At 36.3% G+C, this 24,155-nt stretch overlaps 1 protein-coding gene across 1 annotated transcript; it reads left to right on the top strand.

Moving 5' to 3' along the window:
- The first annotated feature begins 1,202 nt into the window (after window positions 1-1,202).
- Window positions 1,203-6,197, top strand: LOC134679432 (E3 ubiquitin-protein ligase LRSAM1-like). The gene is made up of 2 exons (XM_063538337.1): window positions 1,203-3,532; window positions 4,421-6,197. Exon 1 carries the CDS (start codon window positions 1,390-1,392, stop codon window positions 3,523-3,525), a length of 2,136 nt encoding a protein of 711 aa, XP_063394407.1. The 5' UTR covers window positions 1,203-1,389; the 3' UTR covers window positions 3,526-3,532; window positions 4,421-6,197.
- Window positions 6,198-24,155: the final 17,958 nt, after the last annotated feature.

Here is a 24,155-nt window from a genome sequence, read left to right as displayed (position 1 = left end):
GTGGAGCTGTGGAGCAGAAATGTCCGATAACCGGATAGATGTAATAACAACTTGTAACCATTTGCCATATCAATGTATGTATTCATATGTATTGCTCCTAACATATATACACTAATCCTAATAGGAATGAAAATATTTATATCTTAATAATACGTAACTTTTTGTAACCTTTTATATTTGACGAATTTCTAAATATAGTACCTAATCATTATCTTATAACGTATTTCTTTATTTATTTGTGATATGCTAATTTAAGAGCCCAACAACGTGCACACTAGCACCACTGCTAAAATAAATAATCGTGATTATATTTAAGTTAAATTTAAATTTTACAGGTATTTAAAAAAGTGGCCGCTACTGACTGTATTGTGTATTTAAGTACCTTTTGAATACATCAAACTAGTTTTTATGTTGCTGGATTCGTCAATCTATGAGCTCAAAACAAAAACGGCCGCTTTAGTTTTGAACGGGTAGGTTGACGAATCCATTAACATAAAAATTAGTTTAATGTACTCAGCAGTGGCGCTAGTGTGCACGTTGATGGGCTCTTAAAAACCTGACCCCAACAAAAAATAAAATAATACAAAAAGAAATTCCCTCTCCGGGATTCGAACCCAGGACCATTAGCTTCCTGAACTGGATTACTGCCAATACCCGCTAGGGGCGCTAGGCTAAATGGGTTGTCAATTCTAATTACAATGGTATCCTACCGAGCGCTAGTAGTATAAACGAACTTTTGAAGGGGACATTTTTTTGTATGGAGTTATCGTTCTTCTCCTAGTGAGTATTATATTCTTTGATATAGAGTAATATATATTTTCGCCAAATTTCATTTTCCATACCTGGCCATGAAATAAAATATAGCCAGTCAAACAAGTTTCTCAATAGCAACAAAAGGCGTGAAATTCAAATTTTCTATGGGACGATTAGCCTACGCCCCTTAGCTCTATTTACATTTTATAAATTTGTCGCTTTTTTCTACTGACGGGAATGACTTGACAGACTATAAAAATGCGTAAAAAAATAATTATGATATGATGAAATGCAAACATAAATTTTTAGAGTTAGACCAAGATAAGTGTTGTTTTAAATGTCAAGGCAGTATGGCTTAATGCTTTAGCTTAGCCAGATAGATGGAGGAAAAAAAATACATTGACAAGTTTGACAATGACAACTATGTTGACAAGTTTCATTTCATCGAATCGAACTGCATCGAAAGAAACAATGTCGTTATTTCATTAACTCTCCTTTGTTCTATTTGTCCTATATATTGTTGTTCAGTTCAGTTATTCTTTGGTGAAGTGTTTATTTTAGATGTTAAAACTGAATATAACCCGTTGGAGAGTTCGATAAATAACGAGGAAATAACATAATTGGCTGTCTATTTTTATGGGCTGTTCTGTGTCATGTGTCCACCGAGCGACGATGTCGTTGTTTGGTAGGCACCCCAGCACCTCTAACGATGCCAGAGTCATATTGGAGAGAAAGCTGTACCTCGCCAGGGAGTCTCCCGAACCAGATTACGATGTCTCCGGCTGTGAACTACGACAAGTGCCGTCCGGTATCTATTCAATATGTAAAGTGTACAGAAAAACTCATCTCCACCTTCAGTCAAATAATTTACAGTCCTTGGAAGAGGGTGGTCAGCTTTCAGACTTGCACCTCATTCAATATCTCAATATCAGCAGCAACAAGTTTGTAAGCTTACCTGATACAATCAGATATCTCATCAACCTGACTGAGTTATATATACAAAACAATTGTATTACATACTTGCCTGAAACTATACATTTCTTGAAAAATTTGAATATACTGGATGTATCAAATAATAGACTTAAAAGCTTGACACCATCTTTAGGAAAGTTGAAGAATTTAAGGAAATTGTCAATAATAGAGAACAAGGATTTACATCATCTATGTCCAGAGTTGTGTTTTGCAACTAATATCAGTCTATTAGAGTTAGATGGAGAACATTTTACCTTTCCTCCAGCAGACATTGCTTCCAAGGGCACCACAGAGATAATGAAATTTCTGTGCCATGAAATGAAAATAGATTATACCCCACCCTTACCTTTGGAACATGAGTTTTCAGCTGCACCTGTAATAGACAGTGTTAAGGATACTTTTGATACTGGCAAGACTATGTCGTGGGAGGAGCAAGAAGCAGCAATCACCGAGCAAGAAAATAAATTCCATGAAGCTGCTAAACAGCAGAGGGAGCGGTTTCTGTCACAAGTATTGCAGGATCGTCTTGAATTAGACACTGAGATAGCTAAAGTGCATGAAGCAAAAGAGACTGAGCGACAAAGACTGATTAAAGCTATTCAAGAGGATGAGAAAGAAATTGAATGTTTGGTAAAGAACTTCATTCAGACTGATCAACTTAGGCCTGAGGTCATCCAGCAACAACTTGCCTATGATATTGCCGAGCATGATAGACTCTTAGAAATAACTCGGCAGAATTATGACAATATCAAAAAAGCTGACATCTTAACGGCCATGGAAAATCTCATAAAAGAAGACTACTTTATTCAATATGCACGAAAAGAATATGATGAATGCATTCATAATACAAAGAAAAGTATGCTCTCACATGAATTACAAAGTGTTGAGAAATTGGAAGATTTATTAAAAGCTAAAGATCAATCTCGCACAAATTTAGTCCAGCAACTTCTGGAGGATCAGGATGTGCAGAAAGCTGTGGTGGCCTCTCTAGTTGAGAGAGTTGATGCTAAGAGTTGGAGCTTAAATCAAGAAATATCTTTAATTTCTCGCCATTTAGCTCGGCTAAGTGTCATTGAACAAGAAAAAAAGAAGCTGCATGTGGCATGCAACTACAATGATCTACTGACTCAAAGAATGCAGCTTGTCACTCTGTTAGATGATGTTTTGCATCAGAAAAATAAAAGACGGATAGAATTGATAGAGACATTAAAAGAAATGGAAAATGAGACAGACAAGACTACTGATTTCTGGCTTAAAAATTATCAAAAATTGATTGATTTTGCTCCTAAGACATTATTAGATGTTAGTAAGAATTTAGATCCCGTGTTGGCTAATTATTTATTACAAGAAGGTGTAATACACTGTCTGCCATTCTTGGTGAAGTTTTTATTTTCTGATAATAATATAACTGACATAACATCAGAGAAATTAATTCAGTGTGGCATATCACAATCTTCAGATAGAGATGGCATTATTAGAGCCATAAATTATTATGTTGCTACTAAAACCAACAGCGCATTCTACAGCAGTGGTGTATCTGCAGTTGAGCCGAGTGCACCATCAAAATCAGTAATAGAAGATCAAAATTGCACCGGGGTAGTGAGCACAACAGAAACAGAGAACGCAACAGTAGAGTCAGAATGTGTGGTGTGCATGGATTCAAAATGTGAAGTGGTGTTTGTTCCATGCGGGCACATGTGCTGCTGCCACCGCTGTGCCGACCAGGAGATGGTTTGTTGCCCCATGTGCAGAGCCAATATAGAAAGGAAAATCAAAGTCATGGTTGCAACATCACATTAATATTAAAGTAAGCAACAATTATTTTATGCAATACTTTAAATATGCATGCTTATATTGTACATTATTACCTATTCGTACCGAATAGTATTGCTTTGTAATAAATAATAATGCTCCATGATATCTTTAGCTTAATATAAAACACCAGTACCTGTATTTACATATTTATCTAAAGTACATACAGTTCCATCTACTGTTCCATAGTCAACTTACAAACTTTAAAATCCTTTTAGTTTAGCCATCTCTGTATGTTTGTCTGTCCATCCACAGCTTAGCTTAGAGATTATTAGTACTGGAAAGCTGAGTGCAAATAAAATAAAACAAAGTGGTAAAATAAAACTAGGATATAATATAGGTATGTTTAGGGTTCCATTTCTAAAATAAAAAAAAAAAGGTTCCCTTATAGTTTCCGCATGTCTGTTTGTCTTTATGTCACTGCCAGTTTAATCGGAATGTACCTATTAAATGTATTTTAATAAAATTTGTGACTCACATTTGAGAAGTTAATAAAAAAACTTATAGGTGCCTCCTTACATATTATTAAAAATGATTTATTTTAGTAAAAAAACGTGTGATAAATCATTCGTTAGGTCTTCAAAAATAATATTTAATTTGCAAAAAGCGTTTTTGATTATGCGTATGATTTTGGATGTAATAGTTCCAAGTATCCAAACCCCCCATCCTCCGTTATCTAACTTTAGATCTGGGGGTACAAAAGAAGCTTAATAAATGTTTTCCACGCCTTAATTATTTTGAACATGGTTGGTAGAGCCATTATTAAGATTATTAAAAAAAAAATTACATACCTATCCCATCCCCATTGTATAAATAATTGTCTGTTATTGAATCTATTACTAATTTATCTAGCATAACTATTGTGTTTAATTTATTCTTTCAGGTGACATGTCAATTACAAAAGCGACCAATCAATGTGGCTTTGAAGATTACCTACTGGTATCTATAATAACTCCATGTAAGTACCTAGTATAGTGTTATAAATAACAGCATTGTTAACTGTCTTTGGATGTTTTGCACATACATATTAAGATATGCCATGGAAATTTTACGATACCTTTGAATAGGTAATTATAGGTACAGTAAAAGTGTAAAAATAAATATAATTAAATGATATTCTAAAATTGAACTACTCGTAAACATTAAATTATCTAGTAATACGTTTTGTATACCTTACATGTTACAGGCATTCAATTATAAAAGTAATTGTTTGTTATATTATTAAAATTACATAACATAGACTTATTTGTAGTAGTACCAGTATATTCTTGCATTTATGATTGACTAATATTTTATATTACACATCTTTTGCCTTATTTTGTTCTAGCACTAAAATGCTGATTCTACGTTTGTATAATACTTATTTTGAACTTCTGCATAGTTTCTTTCATTATTCTTCTAAAAACCATTATTCGTGGTCCAACCTAAGTGTATATATAACCCAAGCTATTGTATGTATGTACATTGCTCTCCCATCCAAGGGCTATGGCGGTAGGTACATGTTGTTAAGGTCTAAAAGTTAATTTTTTATTTGATAATATATTTGAAGGTAGTTTTTTATTTGATTACTTACTCAGTAACAACTATGCTTTATTTTGTCTTGCCACTAATACTATGGTTTTATAAGGCTTCTGCTTTTAGATAATGTGTCTTATTTATCAGTTAATTAGTCTTTCTACGAATAAACATTCCTTAAAAAAAAAAGAATTCCTAGTTCCAGGCGTTCGCCAGTGTCTGAGATAGGGGAGATCGAGGTGAGTTGTAACAGAGGTAGCAACAGTATGCGTTTGTTAGCTCGTAATTTGAAGTAACAAACGCGCGCTATTGCGACCTAGTTTCTAGTTAATAGATTCCAAAAAATCGACGATGTTCCAACTCTCCTCTGTCACAACTCACCTCGGTCTCCCCTACATAACTTCTTGTTGTGGAAAACAACAAACTATTGATATAATTTATGAATTGACTCGTGGGAGTCGAAGGGGAGGCCAGGTATGGCTGTCTCAGACGTTGGATGTCACACCAGCCAAACAGCTAAACTAATGATTTAGTTCATCGACCGGTGTCGAAGATCGCAAGAGGCCACCTTCTAATAAATGAGTCGTTGAACTTTTTCTTCGTTTAGTGGTTCATTATGGCCGATGTGTCAACCAGCCCCTGAGACGACCATACGAGGCCTCCCCTATAACTTCACTAATTTTATAACCTTTTATTTAACTTGCAACGTTTGTAACATGTTTGTTCGGGTCTTGGGGTCAAATCTTGCAAGCTAAACTTGATCCACAACCCATTATTCAATTGAACTGAAACTTCACATCCTTAATCATTGTCGATTGCCATCAACTTACGTACGTTGGGCGACAGTGCAATATTATGGTACCATCGAGCTGATCTGATGATGGACACAAGATGTGGCCGTAGGTATTCCGTGATGAAACAACGCGACCTATTTGTGTTTGGGTTTGTTAGAATTGTTTCGATAAGTATTAGTTGTTTGTTGAAAAAAAGTACAGTAAAGCTTGTATCAAATAACATAAAGCTTATAAAAATAAAGCTTGTATCAAAAATGAGCTTTTTGACAAAAAAATTTTCGAGTAAGTACATTGTACATCATGAGATATCTAAGCTACGGTGCCGGCGGGGTACCTACGACTCAAAATCTTTTTGTAAATGTATTGTTAGTTAAGGGGCCCACTGATTAGATTAACAGTCCGCCGGACGGTATCGGCCTGTCAGTTAAAACAAAATTTTGACAGTTCCGAACAACTGACAGGCCGATACCGTCCGGCGGACTGTTAATCTAATCAGTGGGCCCCTTTATACAAAAACTATCCATACCGAGCTTGTTATGGAAGAACATCTATTTAACTTATTATAGTAAAGGTATTTTTTTTTCTCTTAAGTCTTTAGGTGCCACAACTGTTCTGGTAATAAATGCATGTCTATGATGATGTAATTAAGGTGCTCGTATACAACCGTGATGGAAGACTATAAAATAATGATGGAAAGCTAAAGAATAAATAAATTGTAACATCATAGTGTTAGGAAGGTATAAATTTGTTGAACAGTGATTTATAACGTTTTATACTTACTACTGGGAAGAATGACGTAAATAACGTAGATGGCATTTAATTGTTATATCTCTCTAAATAGGTACCTTGTATTGCATTACATGTATTTAAGTGGATTGGTATCATTTGTTAAGCATTTTATTATCTCAATTATCTGTCTTATTTTCAATTGATACGTGCAATCTTGACCTATTAGATATAAAATACACTCGTTTGCTATAATTTGTGTGCAAGGCTAAATACACATTTCAACTTATAGAACAAAGACGTTAGATTTTAAAACATGCAGTCTTAAAAAATAGTCCACTTAGGTCTTAAGTGTTTAACGTTAAGGTTAATTTACATAATAACTACAATAAGGTTTTAACGTCAAGATACGTTCTAAACGACTGTGCCTTCTAGGTGTTGTTGGTTAAATTATTCGATATTGTTTTATATACCTACACTGAGTTTTATATCTAGCATATAATTGTATTATATGGCTGTGAATTTGTATTCTTATTGTTTGTTAATACATTTTTGTCACCTACTACAAAAAACTAATGCCACAGATTGATAATACAAACCCAAATAGTGCGCCGCTCTCGTAGAAAATGAATAGGTCCAGTCACCAGCAATAATATGTTACACAACGAAGGCTACAAAAATATCTGACACGGTCTTATTTGCATAGCCATAAGAGCGTGTCACATATTTTTACGGCCTTCGAAGAGTAACATATTATTGCAGGTGACTGTACCTACGTTTGTTGCTATTATTGGCTGCCGCAGATGGATTATGTTTTTAGAGCGTATGTATGATTTTTTTGGCCCGCCTGATGGTAAGCAGTCAACGTAGACTATGGACGCCTGCAACTCCAGACATGCGCGTTGCTGACCCTTTAAAAGCCTGTAAGCACATCCTTTTTTAGAAAAACTCCATACTGTAGACCCACGGAAAAACCTCGGTAGGGGAAGCTCATTCCACAGCCGGAGCGTCCGCGGGAGGAAATATAGCTGGCCACAAACAGCATGCAAAGAATACAATTTTATAAGCAAGAATTTGCCTACATAAATATACACTGTAACAAAAACGATAGGCGCAAAAGTTACTGATAGTTGTGTTTGCTCAGAGCAAAAAACGGTCAACCACGGCGTTGCATGAACAAGAGATTTCCTTTAGCAGGATTGGTCCTTAGGACCCAAGGATGGATTTAAGAAGTGGAGCCACTCAGATTTTTGATGCAGGTGGGGGGAGGGGGGGTGGTTTAAGCGTTTGAGGTTGATATTTTTTTAAGTTTAGGTTCTAAGTCAAGTTTAGTATCATTTTCAACTAAATCAAAGATGTAGACATAGATTTCATCGAAATCGGTTCAGCGTTTATTGATTTCCCATACAATCCTACACCTTACCTTTCATTTTTAAGGTTTTTTTTGGAATAAAAACTATCCTATGTTCTTCCCCGGCACTCAAACTATCTCTATACCAAATTTTATCCAAATCGGTTCAGCGGTCATTGAATCCCCATACAAATTTCCTCCTCTGTTTTCACACCCTTAAGGGATGATTATTGAGATTAAAAGTAATATGCTATGTTATTCCCTGGGACTCAAACTATATCTGTACCAAATTTTAACTAAATTGGTTCAGCAGTTTAAGCGTGAAGAGGAATGAAAAAAAAGTATTTTTTTCATATTATATGTGTTTTTACTTCGGAATGGTGTCATTATGATATCAGAAATGAATTCGGCACCCCCGATTTATACGGAAACGATACCAAACTTGACCTAGTAGCTTAAATGATACAGATATCAAGATCAAGTTGAGAGCCCCCCCCCCCTTAAACTATACATCAAAAATCTCGGTGGCTCCACTTCTTGAATCCATCCCTGGGTCCTAAGGACCAATCCTGCCAAAGGAAATCTCTTGTTCATGCAACGCCGTATATTAGCTCCAGTGCCCGCCATCCGCTATGATGTCTGGTTATAATATAACAGCCCATAAAAGGCGCTGCGATATACAATAAGCGACTGTGTATCTACCCTATCTATTTGTATATAAATTGGCAAGTATAATTTTGAAGGAAATTTAGATTAAGTAAAACATAAATAATTATTTAAAGAACAAAAACCAAAAATTCTAAAATTGATGTAAGTAGAGTAAGCTCATTTACCGTAGTCTGTAGGTATGTGATAAGAAAGTTTATCTACTACACTGATATAATGTATGTATATATTATGAATTTGTGCAAAAAAGCAGAAAATAATATGTCACTTGAATCTTCAATATTTAATTATTGATTTGCCTATGATGTACTATATTGTTAATTTTTAAAACATTGTACTGCTTAAATATTTATCTTACCAAAGTGTTCTAATTACGTATCTAATTATACTGTCAAACACGTGCAATATTGTCGTTTTATTTGTATATTGGCTAACTTAAAACTCACGTAATATCGTATACACCCGACTTTACTAGTACCTCCTAAAATAAGTAGTTGAAATTCGAATAATTCATGTACCTACTAGTACCGAAATAAGTAAGACCAATGCGATCTAATCCGTCTGCAAAAAATCCTCACAGGAGCGTATTTTAAGTGCTCAGTACAAAACTTTGTTCACGAAGCACTTATGGTATCACTTCGGTCTTGCAAAATAGAGTCTGTGCGGAAAGAGAAGAGTCGTGGCAGAAACGGGAACTAACATTTTAAATTTTATATGGCAATCAATCCTTTGACACCTGTCTTGTAAAAAGTAAACAAACTTCTGTCAATGTATATTTTTATTAACAAAAACCGCAAGTTTTATGTATAAAATATTTTCAAAACACGATAAAACCGTACATAAAACCACAAGGAAAATTATATTTAACATTGTTCGGTTTTGTCAGCGGGAAGAAAACGGCTAAACGCCGACTATCGACTTACAAAAAGTCGCGGAACGTGTTTCCGCTATTCGCGGGTATTGATGTTGTATTTAATATTAAATAATTACCTATTTAATAAGCCCCCTAAATAACTTGTCTCTGGTACATAATCGGTAAGTATATTCATTCAAAATATATTAATTTTCATAAATATGCATCATTCATGATCTTTAAAATAACTGACAAATAGTCTTGATACTTGCCATTTTATGCATATTTATATGTAATTTCTTTTTCAGGATTGTGTAAAAGTATCTACGGTATCTAGAATAAAAGACCGCTAAGTAGGTGATATGCAAGAATTCGTAATCTACGTGCCGGATTCAAGCACATCCAGTTCAGATGAAGATAGTTCTATGAGTATCCCTGGTTGTTTTGAAGGTGTGCCCTTATTTTACCGCCAAATTTTTTGCAGAATTTTGTTATACAGAAAATTATTAATAGAATAATCGAATCACACATTTTTGTTACAATTAATTCTGTTTCTTCGATTATTCATTTCAAAGAAACATATTTTGTAACTTCTGCAGAAAATCTGCAGAAAAATTTACGGCAAAATAAAGGTAAACCCGTTTTGAAGCTAGCTCAAACATAAAGTGACATTGAATATTTTAATTCAGACTTCGATTACAAAGAATAAAACTTTTTCTAATAAAATATTTCTTTATTTGTAAGTTCCTTTACTAGGTTCTGAATAAAACTTTTTCTAATAAAATATTTCTTTATTTGTAGGTTCTGTTAGTACATAATACAAATGTACACATACATTACAAGTCAAGTTTACAATGGGTGAAATATATCCCAGATAAAATTACAGTTCTATTGCCCAATTTCTACCCGATCTACCCGGTTTTAATAACTGTTGGACTGCACAGATTAGGCAGTACATAAATGAGACTCGTATCTTGTTTAGTACTAAAATTACAGTTGTATTGGGCAGATTCTTAACTAGTTTTAGCAGTTTTGTCAATCGCAGTCACTTTTCAGTATCTGAGATATAAAAACAAGTGTGTTTTAAAAAGAAAACTGGTGCCTGCGCTAAATCAGAGCATTGATTTGACGAGCCGACACCACCACCACCAGGCTCCGTTTAGTAAGCCGTGGTAAACACCACCGGAACAAAAGGGATTCAAGTATCATGACCTTTAGTGTCGTACTATAATCACGTGACCAGTGTTGTCAGCATAGCAAAAACCAGAAAATAGCACTGGCGCGCCCTCAAATCCCACGACTCTTCTCTTTCCGCACAGACTCTATCTTGCTTTATCGGTGAAGTTAAAAATCCTGTACCTATGGGCCAATTTTTGAAATTCGACCACTCGATTTCGCGTATTTCGTTAAATATTAGGTTGTTGCATAATTTTTTTCCCACTTCAATATTTTCTTGATATTTTCAGTAGTCTCATGAATATTCTAGAATAAATCTAGTGTATAGTTCTCGAATCTTTCACGTAGGGTATATAAGCGCGGGCTTGTTACAGGGATTTAGTTAAAATCGAAAAAAATGGACCAACAACATCTTCGAGTGATTTACAATACGAACACCGATTGGGAACCAGTACGAGGGAAACAGCAAATAAGATTAACACTGCTTTTGGTCCAAACACTACTACCGATCGCACAGTATGAAATTGGTTCCAGCGCTTTAATGAAGGAGACACAAGTCTAAAAGACATTTCTCATATTGGTCGCCCCGTCACGTTTGACGAATAAGCATTGCGGCGCGAGCTTGAGTTGCATCCGGATTCCACCACCAGGGATTTAGAGAAAACTCTTAAATATCACTACAGTACCATACTTAGATCGCCATCTGCAGTCGATGGGTTACCGTAAATGGGCTAACGCCCCATGCTTTGACCGATGCTCAACATGCATTACGTTACGAGTCAACATTTGTGAAAGTCTGCTGTTGCGCCCCCAAAGAAAGAGCTTCCTGGAGTCGATCATCGCTGGAGACGAGTCCTGGGTCTTGTACGAAAACGTTACACGAAAAGCATTTTAGATGCCTTCCGATAAACGGCCACCAACACAGCCGAAAAGCAGTCCGCATGGCCAGAAACTTCTCCTGTCAGTTTTCAGGGATTCGCAAGGAATGTTGTTGTGGGAGTTACTGGACGACCATCAGACTATCAATGCCGAAGCCTACGTGAATCAACTACAGAAGTTGGCGAACGCTGTTCAAGAAAAAAGGCCAAAACGACTCGAAGCATCCTTACTTCATGGTAATGTAATGCAAGACCACATACGGCGAAAACGACCTGTAAATTTCTAGAGGAGCTCGGTTGGACAACAATACCTCATCCACCTTATATCCCTGATCTAGCACCTTCCGACTATCATCTTTTTCGGGCTTTGAAACAGCATCTTCGTAAAAAGAAATTCGAAAATTCCGGCGACCTAGAAAATTACCTTGTCAACTTCTTGGTCCCTCAGCCACTTTTATTCTGGGCTAAGGGTATTGAAACTTTGCCTAGCAGATGGTTACATGTTCTAGATAATGATGGTGATTATATTGTCGATTAATTGTTTCCATAAATAATTATTACAAAAAAAATAGTTTTATTCCAAAGTGGGAAAAGAATTATGCAACAACCTAATAATATCTCCACTACTAGGCGTTTAAATTCTGCTAATAGAATTGCAATCGAGTGCTCGTATTTCAAAAATTAGCATTTCGCCGTTTTCCACCGATTTTCGAGTGACGAAATCGAGCGATCGAAATTAAAAAATCGCCCCCTAATGTTGTTTGATAAATGCGCTCGTATACGTAATTTCCGCAGACAGAGTTAGCTAGCACCATTGAACTTAGCTAAAATTCAAGTGAGGTGTGTAGGTATAATTAGTTTCCCAAACTATCTTTTTCGGATTGAAAATAAATTGAGGTTTTTATTACGTTGGCTTCAATGCATTCTTCATAAAAAATAAATGGGACAGACATATTTCAAAAATGATATTTGCCACCAAAAATTTGGTTTCATCAGAATCTTATCAGTTATCACACTTTCACCTGCATCCTGCATCGCTCTGAGCGTGACTATGACGACATCCTGGCGATTTATGTCGCTAGTTTTTAGTCTAACACGCATTACACGTACATGTAGCAAGGCTGGCGCACTCTATCTGTAGGGAGTAGAATTATAGAGCTTTCTCTACGCTTTCTCAGTTTCAACGTTTACACAACAGCGCCATCGCCACACAACGAGTGTGGAGGGTAATCTTAATTTATCGGTGGAGTAGATGGCGTTAGTGGTCCTCAAAATGAAGATTGGGACCGTACACGACTGTTACGCCACCTAGCATCCGCAAATCTAGGGTAAGTAAAACGCCAAAGCACTACATCTTGTTTTATAAGATGTAGTGTTTTGGCGTTTTACTGAACGGACTTGAGTTTGTCAAGAGTACAAATACTTATATTTTATAATTATTGTTGTGAAGAAAGTTAAATAAATATATTATTCTCATTACATCTAAAACTATTTCAGTTATGCCTCACCTACCTTATAGGTAGATAGGCGCTGTTCAATAAGTAATACCTATACATATTAATTATCATTATTCATATATTTTCATTATATGTACATTCGTGCCTTGTGCCTGTGACAGTCACCAGACAAGTAGAGGTACCTACCTTACCTTTCAAGGGATTAAAAGTAACGGGTTTTCATAAGACGGCTAAAATACAAACAAATGAATTGGCAGCGCATGTTGTAAATAACAACAACTATAAGACTCTGGTTATTGCAACAAGCTAAAAAGGGCAACCGATGATCAGTGAAATATGTTCCAATGGCACGTTTCCTATACAATGCCGTCAATCAATACCTATGTAAATCAGAAAGTATTCTGTGTGGCCGGCGAGGATATTTTTTCCCTGCTTTGTCGCTGATCCCTACCCATCTGTGGTTACAAAAGAGAGGGTGATTGGGTCGAACGGCTCCATAAAATAAAGTGTATTAACGTGTTTCTCAGAAAGCATAGTCGCCCTCGTAACTGCGTAGTATGTAGGTATAGTAATATTAATAATTCGACGGCTTTACACTCTTGTGACATAAAACCCATCTCACCAATTTGATTACTTGTAATAATACTAATAATAATATCGGCATTAGGTATTTTCGAGATCCTGCGGGCGAACCGCCGCGTAGTCATGACGACGAACCGAAGAGGAAATTGCTACTCCCCCGCGTTTCATAAATCAACTCCCAGGTAAAATTTAATATCATTGCACGGATCGGCCCCATCCCACTAGGTGACACCATCTTTTAAAATTGGCAGCCGGCCCAAGTTTTACAGCAGATTTCGCTATTTTACAGATCACACCTCAATTACGGTCAGGTATTCCTGTTAAGTGACATTTTTCCACTAGTATATTTACGAAAGACTTTTTGGAAGTAAGAACATACATACCTGTCATACCTACCTATTATCAATTTACTGTATAGGTACCTACCTAACTAATTTCGAACGATAGTGCAAAATTGCTTGATAATGCCCCCGAGCCTTCAGATATTGTTCCGAGATCGAAACTTATCACATTATGCTCATACCTACCTACATAACTAACAACAAACCCTACAGATATCATGGCAAGGCTAGCAGGCCTTTGATTCATAGGCATTAATTAGATTAGATTAGTGTTTTAATTTACCTACTTAAAAACTTATTCGTTTCATTCAGAAAAAAGGATTCAAATCTTTAACAAAACGAAACTTAAGTTCATAATAAGATTAAAGTAAATGCAATGGATGCAACGAATTGAAGTGAGATCTTGAAAATGCGAGTAGGTAGTAGTAAGTGCCCGAGTTGCACGACTTCCTTGCTCGGAAACTACCGGGACGTACTTCAACTGGCGTAGACTTGTCTCTAGCACCCTCGGCGCATGCACACACCGCCACGCCGCTTCAACATCTAAGATTTACATGAAGTACAATAGTGAAAAGCGTTTGGAAAACTATAAAACCATTTACATCTTAGTGTTCATTTACAAAGTGCGAGTTGGTCAACGCATGTGTTAGTAACATGGAACCTGCATACCTGCCGAAAATAGAATAGCTGGTAAATAATAACTGCAATTGAGTAGGTATTTTTGTTGTGCTGGCGCTTAACTACATTAATTTCATGTAGCTCGGCGCGGCGCGGTGGAATCTGTGAAAGAGTTTTCATTATAGACGGGCAACTTGAATGAGCAGACAGCGGAACGAAAATGCAACTAATGCAAGCCAGCCTCAACGGAACTCTTCCGAATTGGGCAGCTCTTTGAATTTTGCTACAATGATTCTGAGCTTGGTATCTAGTTTTATTAAGAGCGTTTTATACCCTTATATTATTAAAAGTACTTATAGTAGGTACAATTTTACACACGTCGACCTATCGCTTGATTTTTAAATTCGCTAATCGATGGAAAACGGCGAAATGCTATTTTTTGAAATACGCGCCATAGAAATTGGGAATCTAGTGGTATTTTCCACTCATTTTCAATTCTATTAGTATAATTTAAATGCCTAGCAGTGGAGATATTATTGCTATTATTAGTGGAGATTTTATTGAACGAAATACACTAAGCGGTCGATATTCAAAAATCGGCCCCCTGGGCCTACAATGAGCGCAGTAAGGTTTGTGTTGTGTACGATGATATAATATATAAATAGTGATATACAAAATATATATATATATATATATATATATATATATATATTGTATGTAAATAAATGATTTACCCCTTAACAAATAAAAAAAAAATATTTTTAACTCGAGAACAACACATTTGTGACAAACACACAATTAAGTAAATGCCCTTTTGAGCTCTATATAGATTTGAACACTAAATAATTTCAAGATCCTACCTTCAACGGTTTACCTATAGGTTGTTCGTTGTCTGTCAGTATCTAAATAACGTATTTGCTTTCTGGTTTCAATATCCTTATCACTTTCCCTATTGAAGATAGTATATCTTAGTTGAGATAGAGTAAAACCAAGTAAAGTCTGCAGCTTAGTTGAGATAGAGTAAAACCAAGTAAAGTCTGCAGCGATTTTGATAACCCACGCAGTGCAAGTGTTATTTACACGTCATAATTTCATAGAAGTTTGAGGTTTAATATAACAGTTGGACTGTGTCTATCAAAATCGCTGCAGACTTTTCCTGGTCTAAGTCTAGGTACGATTGTACCTAGACTTACACCAAGACAAGTCTGCAGCGCAATCGATTGCTTGCGCTCGCGGTGTTCCAGTTATGAAAATTTTGCCTTAATCCTTACTACCTGCTACCTGCAAGGCGTTCAAACGAATATCAAACTTCCTCAGTTCCTCAGCAACTAACTTCTTCTGTATAGTCTGTTTTCTCTTTCAGTAAGCATATTAAGAGCCAACAGGAGTGGTCATTTCTCCATACAAACGTACTCGACTGTTTCCTCCGTGGGTTTTGATGCTAAAGCAATGATTTTTTCAACACAGATTCATACTGTCAATGTCTGTGTCGGACCGTTTTGCTTTTTTTGATATTTTTGTTTTTTAAGGCGCTAGAGCCCTTCAAGAATGGCCAAAATGGCCTCATTGACTATGCCGCAATGAGAGGCGTAGTATTCAAAACTGATATCAATTAGCCAAAAGAGCAAAACGGTCCGACACAGATAATTTCATAATCATTTAGATTTCCAAATTTGGTTACGATTGGTTAAGTTTTGGAGGAGGAAACAGTCGAGTACGAAACCTCGATTTTTGAGATTTTTACGCAGGATTTTTCGCCTTGTCCTTATCGCACTAGTTTTAGGAGCCGATTCCGTTAGCGAGACGAGTATATTTACCTAAAATGTTTTAAACTCAGCTCCTGTTTTGTCTTAACCCTTCAAGTGGCGGTCAACCCGTTAATGGTCGGATCGAAAAGCAGTAAACTGGCCGCCCACCACTCACGGGTCGATGCGAAAACCAGTAAACTGTCTGCCACCAATGAGTGGTTAACGAGGTGTTGCCGTATTTATAGGTGAAATTGAACGCATTTAAGTATAGTTACGCTCTTCTAGCGCCCAAAATTAGGTAGCGAGTTAGACAAGGATAGCGTACCGCAAGAAACACAAATACACTTGGTATAAAATTTGATGGTGAGGACCATTCATTCGGGAGCGACTGCCTAGTCCGAGTTCAGTCTTGATTTTTGAGAGGTTGTTTTGTAAAATAAATTGTAATTTAGGTCCCGTTTTATAACGTAATTTAAAAAATAGAAGTCTTAATTTGAGAGGAGCTGCTACTTTGCCACAGTACACGCTTATATCACCTACGGTACCGAACTTTGGGCTACAGCAGCAGACTGGCACAGGGTATTTGTACTCCAAAAGCGAGCTGTTCGGGCGATAGCAGGTGTCCCTGACGATGTCTCTGCTCGCGAGTACTTTCGACAATTTAGCATACTAACCATAGATATAAACTATGGATGAGCGCATGCATACGAATTGCCTGTTGCGAGCTTCATGTCAGCAAAAAAGCGCCATCTGTTACACACTGCGTACAACTACGTGAGCTCGACTCTCGCGATAACTTTGTACGGGCGTACAAGGCTTGTTAAGTTTATTCGCGGTTTATATCAGAGGAGCGTCGAATAAGTTTATGGTTAATCAAAACGATATTTATTGTATTAAAATGGGCGAACTTATCCTTCTAAGTTTCCGTTCTTCTACGTTATTTCGTGATGTCATTATGGTCTCAGGCGGCAATGCAATATTTTAAACATTCGCGCCGTGCGGTGTGCCGCCCTGTGTAAAGGCTCCTCTTCACGTTGGGCCAACGCCAACGCCAACGAGAGACGCATTTATGCGTTAGAAGGAGCAAGTGATATTGCTATCTCATTCTACCGCATGGCTGCGTCCCTCGTTGGCGTTGGCGTTGGCCCAACGTGAAGAGGAGCCTTAAGCCGGCTCTGTCAAGGTCGACAAGTTGGCCGAGCTACTAGCTACAGCAGTACAGTTCGATAAGTACCTCCCGAGCTTTCGCGGGTAAAATGCGGCGAACAACTATTTCTGTCAGTTTCTTGTTTGCAAAACAGGTAGAGTAAAAAAGAAGGAATCTATACAGCAATACAAACTAACTAACTATTTTGGCTCAGTGATCCAAAGAGAATCTTGGCCTCCGAAACGAGAGCGTGCCACCTGTCCACAAACATGATGCAAAAATATAAGTAGGTAATGGAAAGTAATAAATACAGCGATGTGAATTAATCGGTGTTTGAAAATGCGCGCTTTGTTCCTAGCGCTCACCTGTTAAATTTTTTTGAGTTTTACCTACAGTTAATTAAAAACTTATACCTGACAAGAATTAATATACTAGGTACCTAAGTCAACGAATAAAACAATAACAAATACTTGATCTTGTTATTTTGAATGTTTTTAATAATTATGTAAAAGAAACGGGAACAAACTCTGTAAGTCAGACAATAGGTACTTTAATTTCGGTAATTATATCCGGTAGGTAATCAACTAATCATATTTAAGTAAATTTACCTATACAAATCACGCATTATGCATTTCTACTTCATAATAACTTCCAAAGAGAAATGACGTCCTTACAAGGTTAATGCATTAGCGCTATGACGTACGAGCGAACATCAGTTGCGCGTGAGAATGAAATAAAATTATCGTTTAAAATTGGTTTTAAGCAATAAATAAACCTAATTGGAAATTACTTACCGATGATATGAGGTCCCATTTTTTTTCTTATACTTCCTATAATGGTTTTTGCACCCTTTTACAACGCAATAAGGCATTTTTGTGTTATGCTGCGTGACAACTTTTTACTGCGCAATTCGCCACACGACTGAGCGCCGGGGTGTGATAAATGCAAATATCACACCCATGTAGCGGCCCCCTTTTTAGTGCTCGTTAGCCGCGTCCTTACGAAGTAATATATATGTCCATGATACTAACACTTCCATCTTTATTAATCCAAAATGTGGCAATATTTACGCACAATAATAGCAAAGAGTTTGCAACTAAATCAGCTAACACAAAATATAGTCTGCGTAGCAATAAAAACGCGGGCCAGCTTGCCCCCGTGCCCCACAAGCTCGCGAAATCCAAACGATCAGTCTACGTCCTCGGCCCTCTAATATACAGTAAGCTACCGGAAAGTATCAGGGATGCACCTTCCTCACATGTATTTAAAAGCAAACTTAAAAAATGGCTCCTGCCGGCGCAATTTTATGATGTAAATGAATTAGTAAATAATAAATAAATGTATAAAATATATGTACAATTTGTAATACGAGTATCTACATTAATGCTGATGTTATTTATACACTAATACTTATAATGATATATTAGTTATAACTATAATAATAATGCTTTAGATAATTAAATAGCAAGCACCTCCGATCATCAATTTGTTTTATGGTGGTATTCATTTTTAACAAGGAAACTGGAAAACTGTCATTCTTCCGGAGTTTCATTAGGTCTGGCCATATGTAAAAACATTATAATAATTTAATTGCTTTATTCAAATAGCGTATTTAACGCTATGTGATTATAACGATATAACGATATGTGATTTAATATACTTTCAAACAGAAGAGCTTAAATCGACGATTTTGTAAATTCTTTTAATCGGCGCTGACCACCCATCGGGGCCCCGCCACGTGACTGCTTTTGCGCAAATCCGCGGCGCCACTTGACTACTTTTCGCGTTTTCGCTGGCGCCACTTGAAGGGTTAAGTGTAACGAACAACGTTGAAAGTATCGTGGTAGCGCCAAAGGAGTTACCTAAAATTAAATGTTGTTCGGTAAATTTAGTAAATTTATGAGGTAAATCTCAAACGAAGTGGGCTACGAAACAAAGGGAGAACTGGAGAAGGCACCGCCGGATTTATTTTGTTGAATCGGCAGAGGACGTTGATAAATGAACCACTCAATCAATCAAGCCGAATTAACAGGTAGCTTGGAGAGCAGTGCTTGCTCGGTGCTTGTAACTTACTCATCCGTGTCGGATATATATTAATTTGAATTTACGGACATTTTGTTTTCATTTTTGTGTGTGAATTGAGAAGTGAACGAGGCGCTTTTAATAATAATAGTACCTACAGTATCCAGCGATAAATATTGTGTATTGGTCATTGGAGTGAAACAATTGGTTTTATACTTTTCTTAAAGCTACCAATGCAAAAATAAATATACTAAAAAAATTAGATTATTAGGCACTGTTGAATTGATTGCTTGAAAACTAATAAGTTAGCTACTTTCCTCCGCATTGGATGATTCTAGGCAACCTTAACAGATCACTATACTACAAATAAGTCATAATATTTTTCAAACTCGTAGGGTAAGATATCTAACACCTCCATAATATTTTATAAACTAAAAATGCCAAATATAGCAATTTTTTTATGAAATGTCAAGAAGTGTCATCCTACTTTTCGAGTTTGAAATATATTACAATACAACAGTACAAAATATTATAAGTACAATAAAATAATAGTAATATGTATATTTCGTGCATGGATATTAACTAAATAGTAACTAAGTACAAGTTTTGGTTATGCTGCATTTACCTTGTCGTTTCGTATAGTATGCATTTCGACAAATATTAGTTACCTACAGATTCTGTTTGCACGTGTCAAGAATTTCAATTTACTTGCTTAAAAAAGAGACTTCAGCCCGTCAGGAATAAGGCGTCGTGACGCCTGTTTTATTCCAGTGTATAAATTTGTAAATGCAATTTATCTCCAAAGTTGCGTAATTTTACAGGTTGAACTTTTCGTGACAAGTCTGACGTAACGAAATTTACGTCGATCGGGCAGAAACTTCTTAATTAGCACTGGTTCGCAGGGCAAGGGTTCCTGTGGCCGTGCTGCCTTCGGCGAATTCAACGCTACCTTAATTATTCATACTTGTAGGAATAATGGTAGGTACTTAGATACTTACTATTTCAATCATTATTACTTGTTACTAATTGATGAACAGCTAAAAGAGCTAATGTAAGTACCTATATAATATTCATGATCATGAGATAATTTACGTTTCAGCGAAACTGACTACTTATCTCCAAATTATAGATAAATTAGTACCTACTATTGATTACAATTGTATCAAAAGGTCAGAACTTGTTTCTTAAATAAACAGCAGGTACATACCTGGCACGTACTTTGCTCGGAAATCATAAAAACTCAAAAGGCGCCTTTTCCCAGAGATAAAACCTATAATAGCTAAAAACTTTTATAGCTAGATTTTTCGCCCCCGAAAACCCTCATACAGCAAATTTCACTGTAATCGTTGGAGCCGTTTCCAAAATCCCCGAAATATTGAATAAAGGACAACAACTACATATCCGAATAGGAATACTTCGCTTGCTCATTGCAGACCGTTCATTTGTTCAATTGGTGGTACAATGTGATTGTAACATACCATGTGGAAGAGTTAGCTGCGGGCCTGATTCACAGCATTCCTCTTTTACATTTCCCAGGGGCGCGGCTGGCGCTGGCGCTTTGATTCGTGTGGACTCACATACGCCGTTTAGCGGGGAATACTAACCGCTTCTGATATTGGCATAATATAGTTAATGTTCGACGATGAAGGACTGAAGGTAAGTTATGCATCAGTCAGCAATTGAAAAGTTAATAACTGCCCTAGAAACCGGTAGGTGCCTACAATACGTCCAATAATCCATAAGTATAATTTTGTCCAGTTAACAATTTCGAATAATACTTGTCTATTCTTTAACCTTCGGTGAGATTTAAATCCTGCTAAATTGTGTTTCTTAAACGAAAATAAACTTAATTTAACGGAATACGTAATAGTAATCACGCAGTAGTGAACTCTCCTATGTTTTCAAAACCAGCGTTTTGAAAACATCGGAGATTGTCCAAATTCCACTGGCAGTCAGACCATACCCAAAGCTAGCAACGCGAGCAGCGAGCCTAATCAAATGAGCGCCATGGCCACGGCTAAAGGCCCCGTATTCTAGCTCCTCACAGATGCGGCTTACTGACAATAAGTAGTTAAGTAGCCTTCGGTGGATACCGTCAGAGATGTGAGTTATTTACATACCTACCTACATATATTGCAAGTTAAATAAAAGATTGTAATAAACACAACCCTTCCCGTACTTTCTTCTTCGCACGAATACTTACAGAAATCGGGAATTCAGAATCTAGATATCCATTCGGATTTCCGTTGCAGAATATTCTACAACATTCCGACACATCCGGTCCCGGAGGTTGAAAAGTATTACGTAGAACGTAAATGTTCTAATCCTTTTAGCATTCGGGTTCCTATAGTTGAAACATAGTTAATTCAGAGCCATTCTGGGAATGGACCGAATGGAATAAATAATTGGAACTGCTCATGGAATTACCAAACATATTAAGGTTATTACTTTTTATTTCTCATGCTCTGAAAGACATTGTTGTCCTGCACTAGAGCATTTTACTTTCCAAGTTTTTTAATCATTTATACTAAAGTTATTAAAGTAAATTGAGTAATTTTCTAAAAAATAGGTTATAGAAAGAGATAAGCAATTGAAATTTGGTTTTAAATAGATTTGTTTCATGTACAATTTCCATTCTGACATTTAACTCCTCATCATCACCTCATTCATCATTCATCTCATAAATAAATCAAAAAATGCTACAAAAATATACTTAGTCATGGTTTTAAAAATACATATACCTACATATTAGTACTCGTATTTTACTTTCCTCATAGTTATTCGAAATGATAAGGAGAGTTCTTAACTCGGGTGAAAGGCATCATTTCAGCCTCAGAATATTGGCGTTCTCACTGCGTTTACGTCGGTAATAGTTAAGTAGTCGGCAAAAATGAGTGCCTTACATCCCTTGGCTAACAATACGGACACATTGGAAATGCTGTGTTTCTATTATTACTACAACAAACTACGCCATTGCGGTTTTGCGAATACCGATTTAGTGCCAACAAACATTAATTTGCGTATTTAGGCGATATTTTTCGTTGAAAATTCAATATTTTGGACACTAACTGCCAGCAAGATTTATCAGCAACACTTGATTTTTCTAGCTTACGATGTCAAATATAGATAACTACCTTAAAAATATTAGTAAGACGAAAACTCCACAGTCTATTATTAATGAGGCTGATGGATTTTTTTTTAATTACTTACACACTTTTTCATTGAATCTCAGAATTGGATATTCCTGATTCCAAAATATAATAGGAAATTATACCGTTCTAACTTAGTTTAAAGTATAAACACACATCATAGCAGCGCCATTTAGTGAATTTAAGCTGCCTGCACCGAAAACCGCAATTAAATTCCTAGGTCAATCCGTTTCGGAAATAAAGGGAACACAATGCACACACATACGCATGTAACGCATGCCTATATGATAACCCATGACTGATGCTTAAAACTGCACCCGTGATTTCATGCGATCTTTTTTATTAAATTTGCAAGTGTAGCGAGGTTACGTCGCCAATCCATTCGTTTTAATGATTTATTCCAAGCGATTTGGAAAACGGCCGCAAACACATTTTATTTAAAACTTTAATATTAAAAAAGTTTGTCGAGTGCCCTCTCTCGAGGCGAGCGAACTTCTTCGTGGCGGACAATAATACAGCCTAGACGCATGCAGAAACTATGATTTTTAGTATTGTTGTGTGAGAATCAATATTTTATTGTAAATAGGTACATACGACCTATGCTATAGTTCGTTTAGCATTAGAAAGAATTCCACAGAAGCAAGCGTGCAGTTTTTATCAGGCTCTTTAATTGTTAATAATTATTGAATTATCTAATGTAGCATGATCAATACATATAATTGACTTCAAATTATTACCGCTAAAAGTGCCGGATTTGGAACCACAAACTTACTTCTGCGAAGTTCTTTCTAATGCTAAAAAAACGGACTATATAACGTTTCCAAGTTTACGTTACTCCACTCCACTCCAGTAATAAGTTCTTATTTATTTGTATAAACCGTCTGCTTTCGACTTCCATGTTAATAGTAGGTATTTTGATATTATTTATCGACCGAATAAAGTAATTTTTGTATTAAATTATAATATACTTATTGTTTTAACTGCCACCTTTATTCGCATGCAATATAGTAAGTAGGCTATTATTTGCACCCGCGGGAATGAGCGTAAATAGTTTTTTTGCCTCAACATCCCTTAGTTTATAGATTTTCTTTATTGTTACACGCCTTTAATATTCTCGCAGCATGCGTCTGCGGACACTGCAAATTATTAATGTCAGGCGCGTGACTCGACGTCCGCGGCCGCGCACAATGCACAACGCCAAGCGTCCACTTTGGAGCTTATACAGTGTGGAAAGATAAAACTACCTTAAATCCTTAAGCTGGCTAATTTTATTTAAAGGAGACATTCCTTTATTTTTAAAAAGAAACAAAACTGCATTTAAATATTTTTCTTTTTTTTTTCAATTTGGCTTGTCTAAAAAATCTTAAGTACTAAATATTCGATTTTATGGATATTTTATACGACAGTCGAGTGTAAGACCTAATGTTTCTTGGAGAAATGTTATCATTAACATTAACTGTATCGACTAGTAGAATAAAATTGCAAGTGTTTATTTTTTGGAATTTTTAGTCGGTTCGAGTCCCGGGCAGAGGGAGAGGGCGAGGCAAGCGAGTTTTAGAAAATCTTTGAATGCAGTTTTGTTCCTTTTTAAAAAT

The sequence above is a fragment of the Cydia fagiglandana genome, chromosome Z (genome assembly GCF_963556715.1).
Source record: "Cydia fagiglandana chromosome Z, ilCydFagi1.1, whole genome shotgun sequence".
Lineage (NCBI taxonomy): Eukaryota > Metazoa > Arthropoda > Insecta > Lepidoptera > Tortricidae > Cydia > Cydia fagiglandana.
The sequence above is the reverse complement of the archived record's forward strand: the minus strand, read 5'-3'. Positions and strand labels throughout refer to the sequence as shown.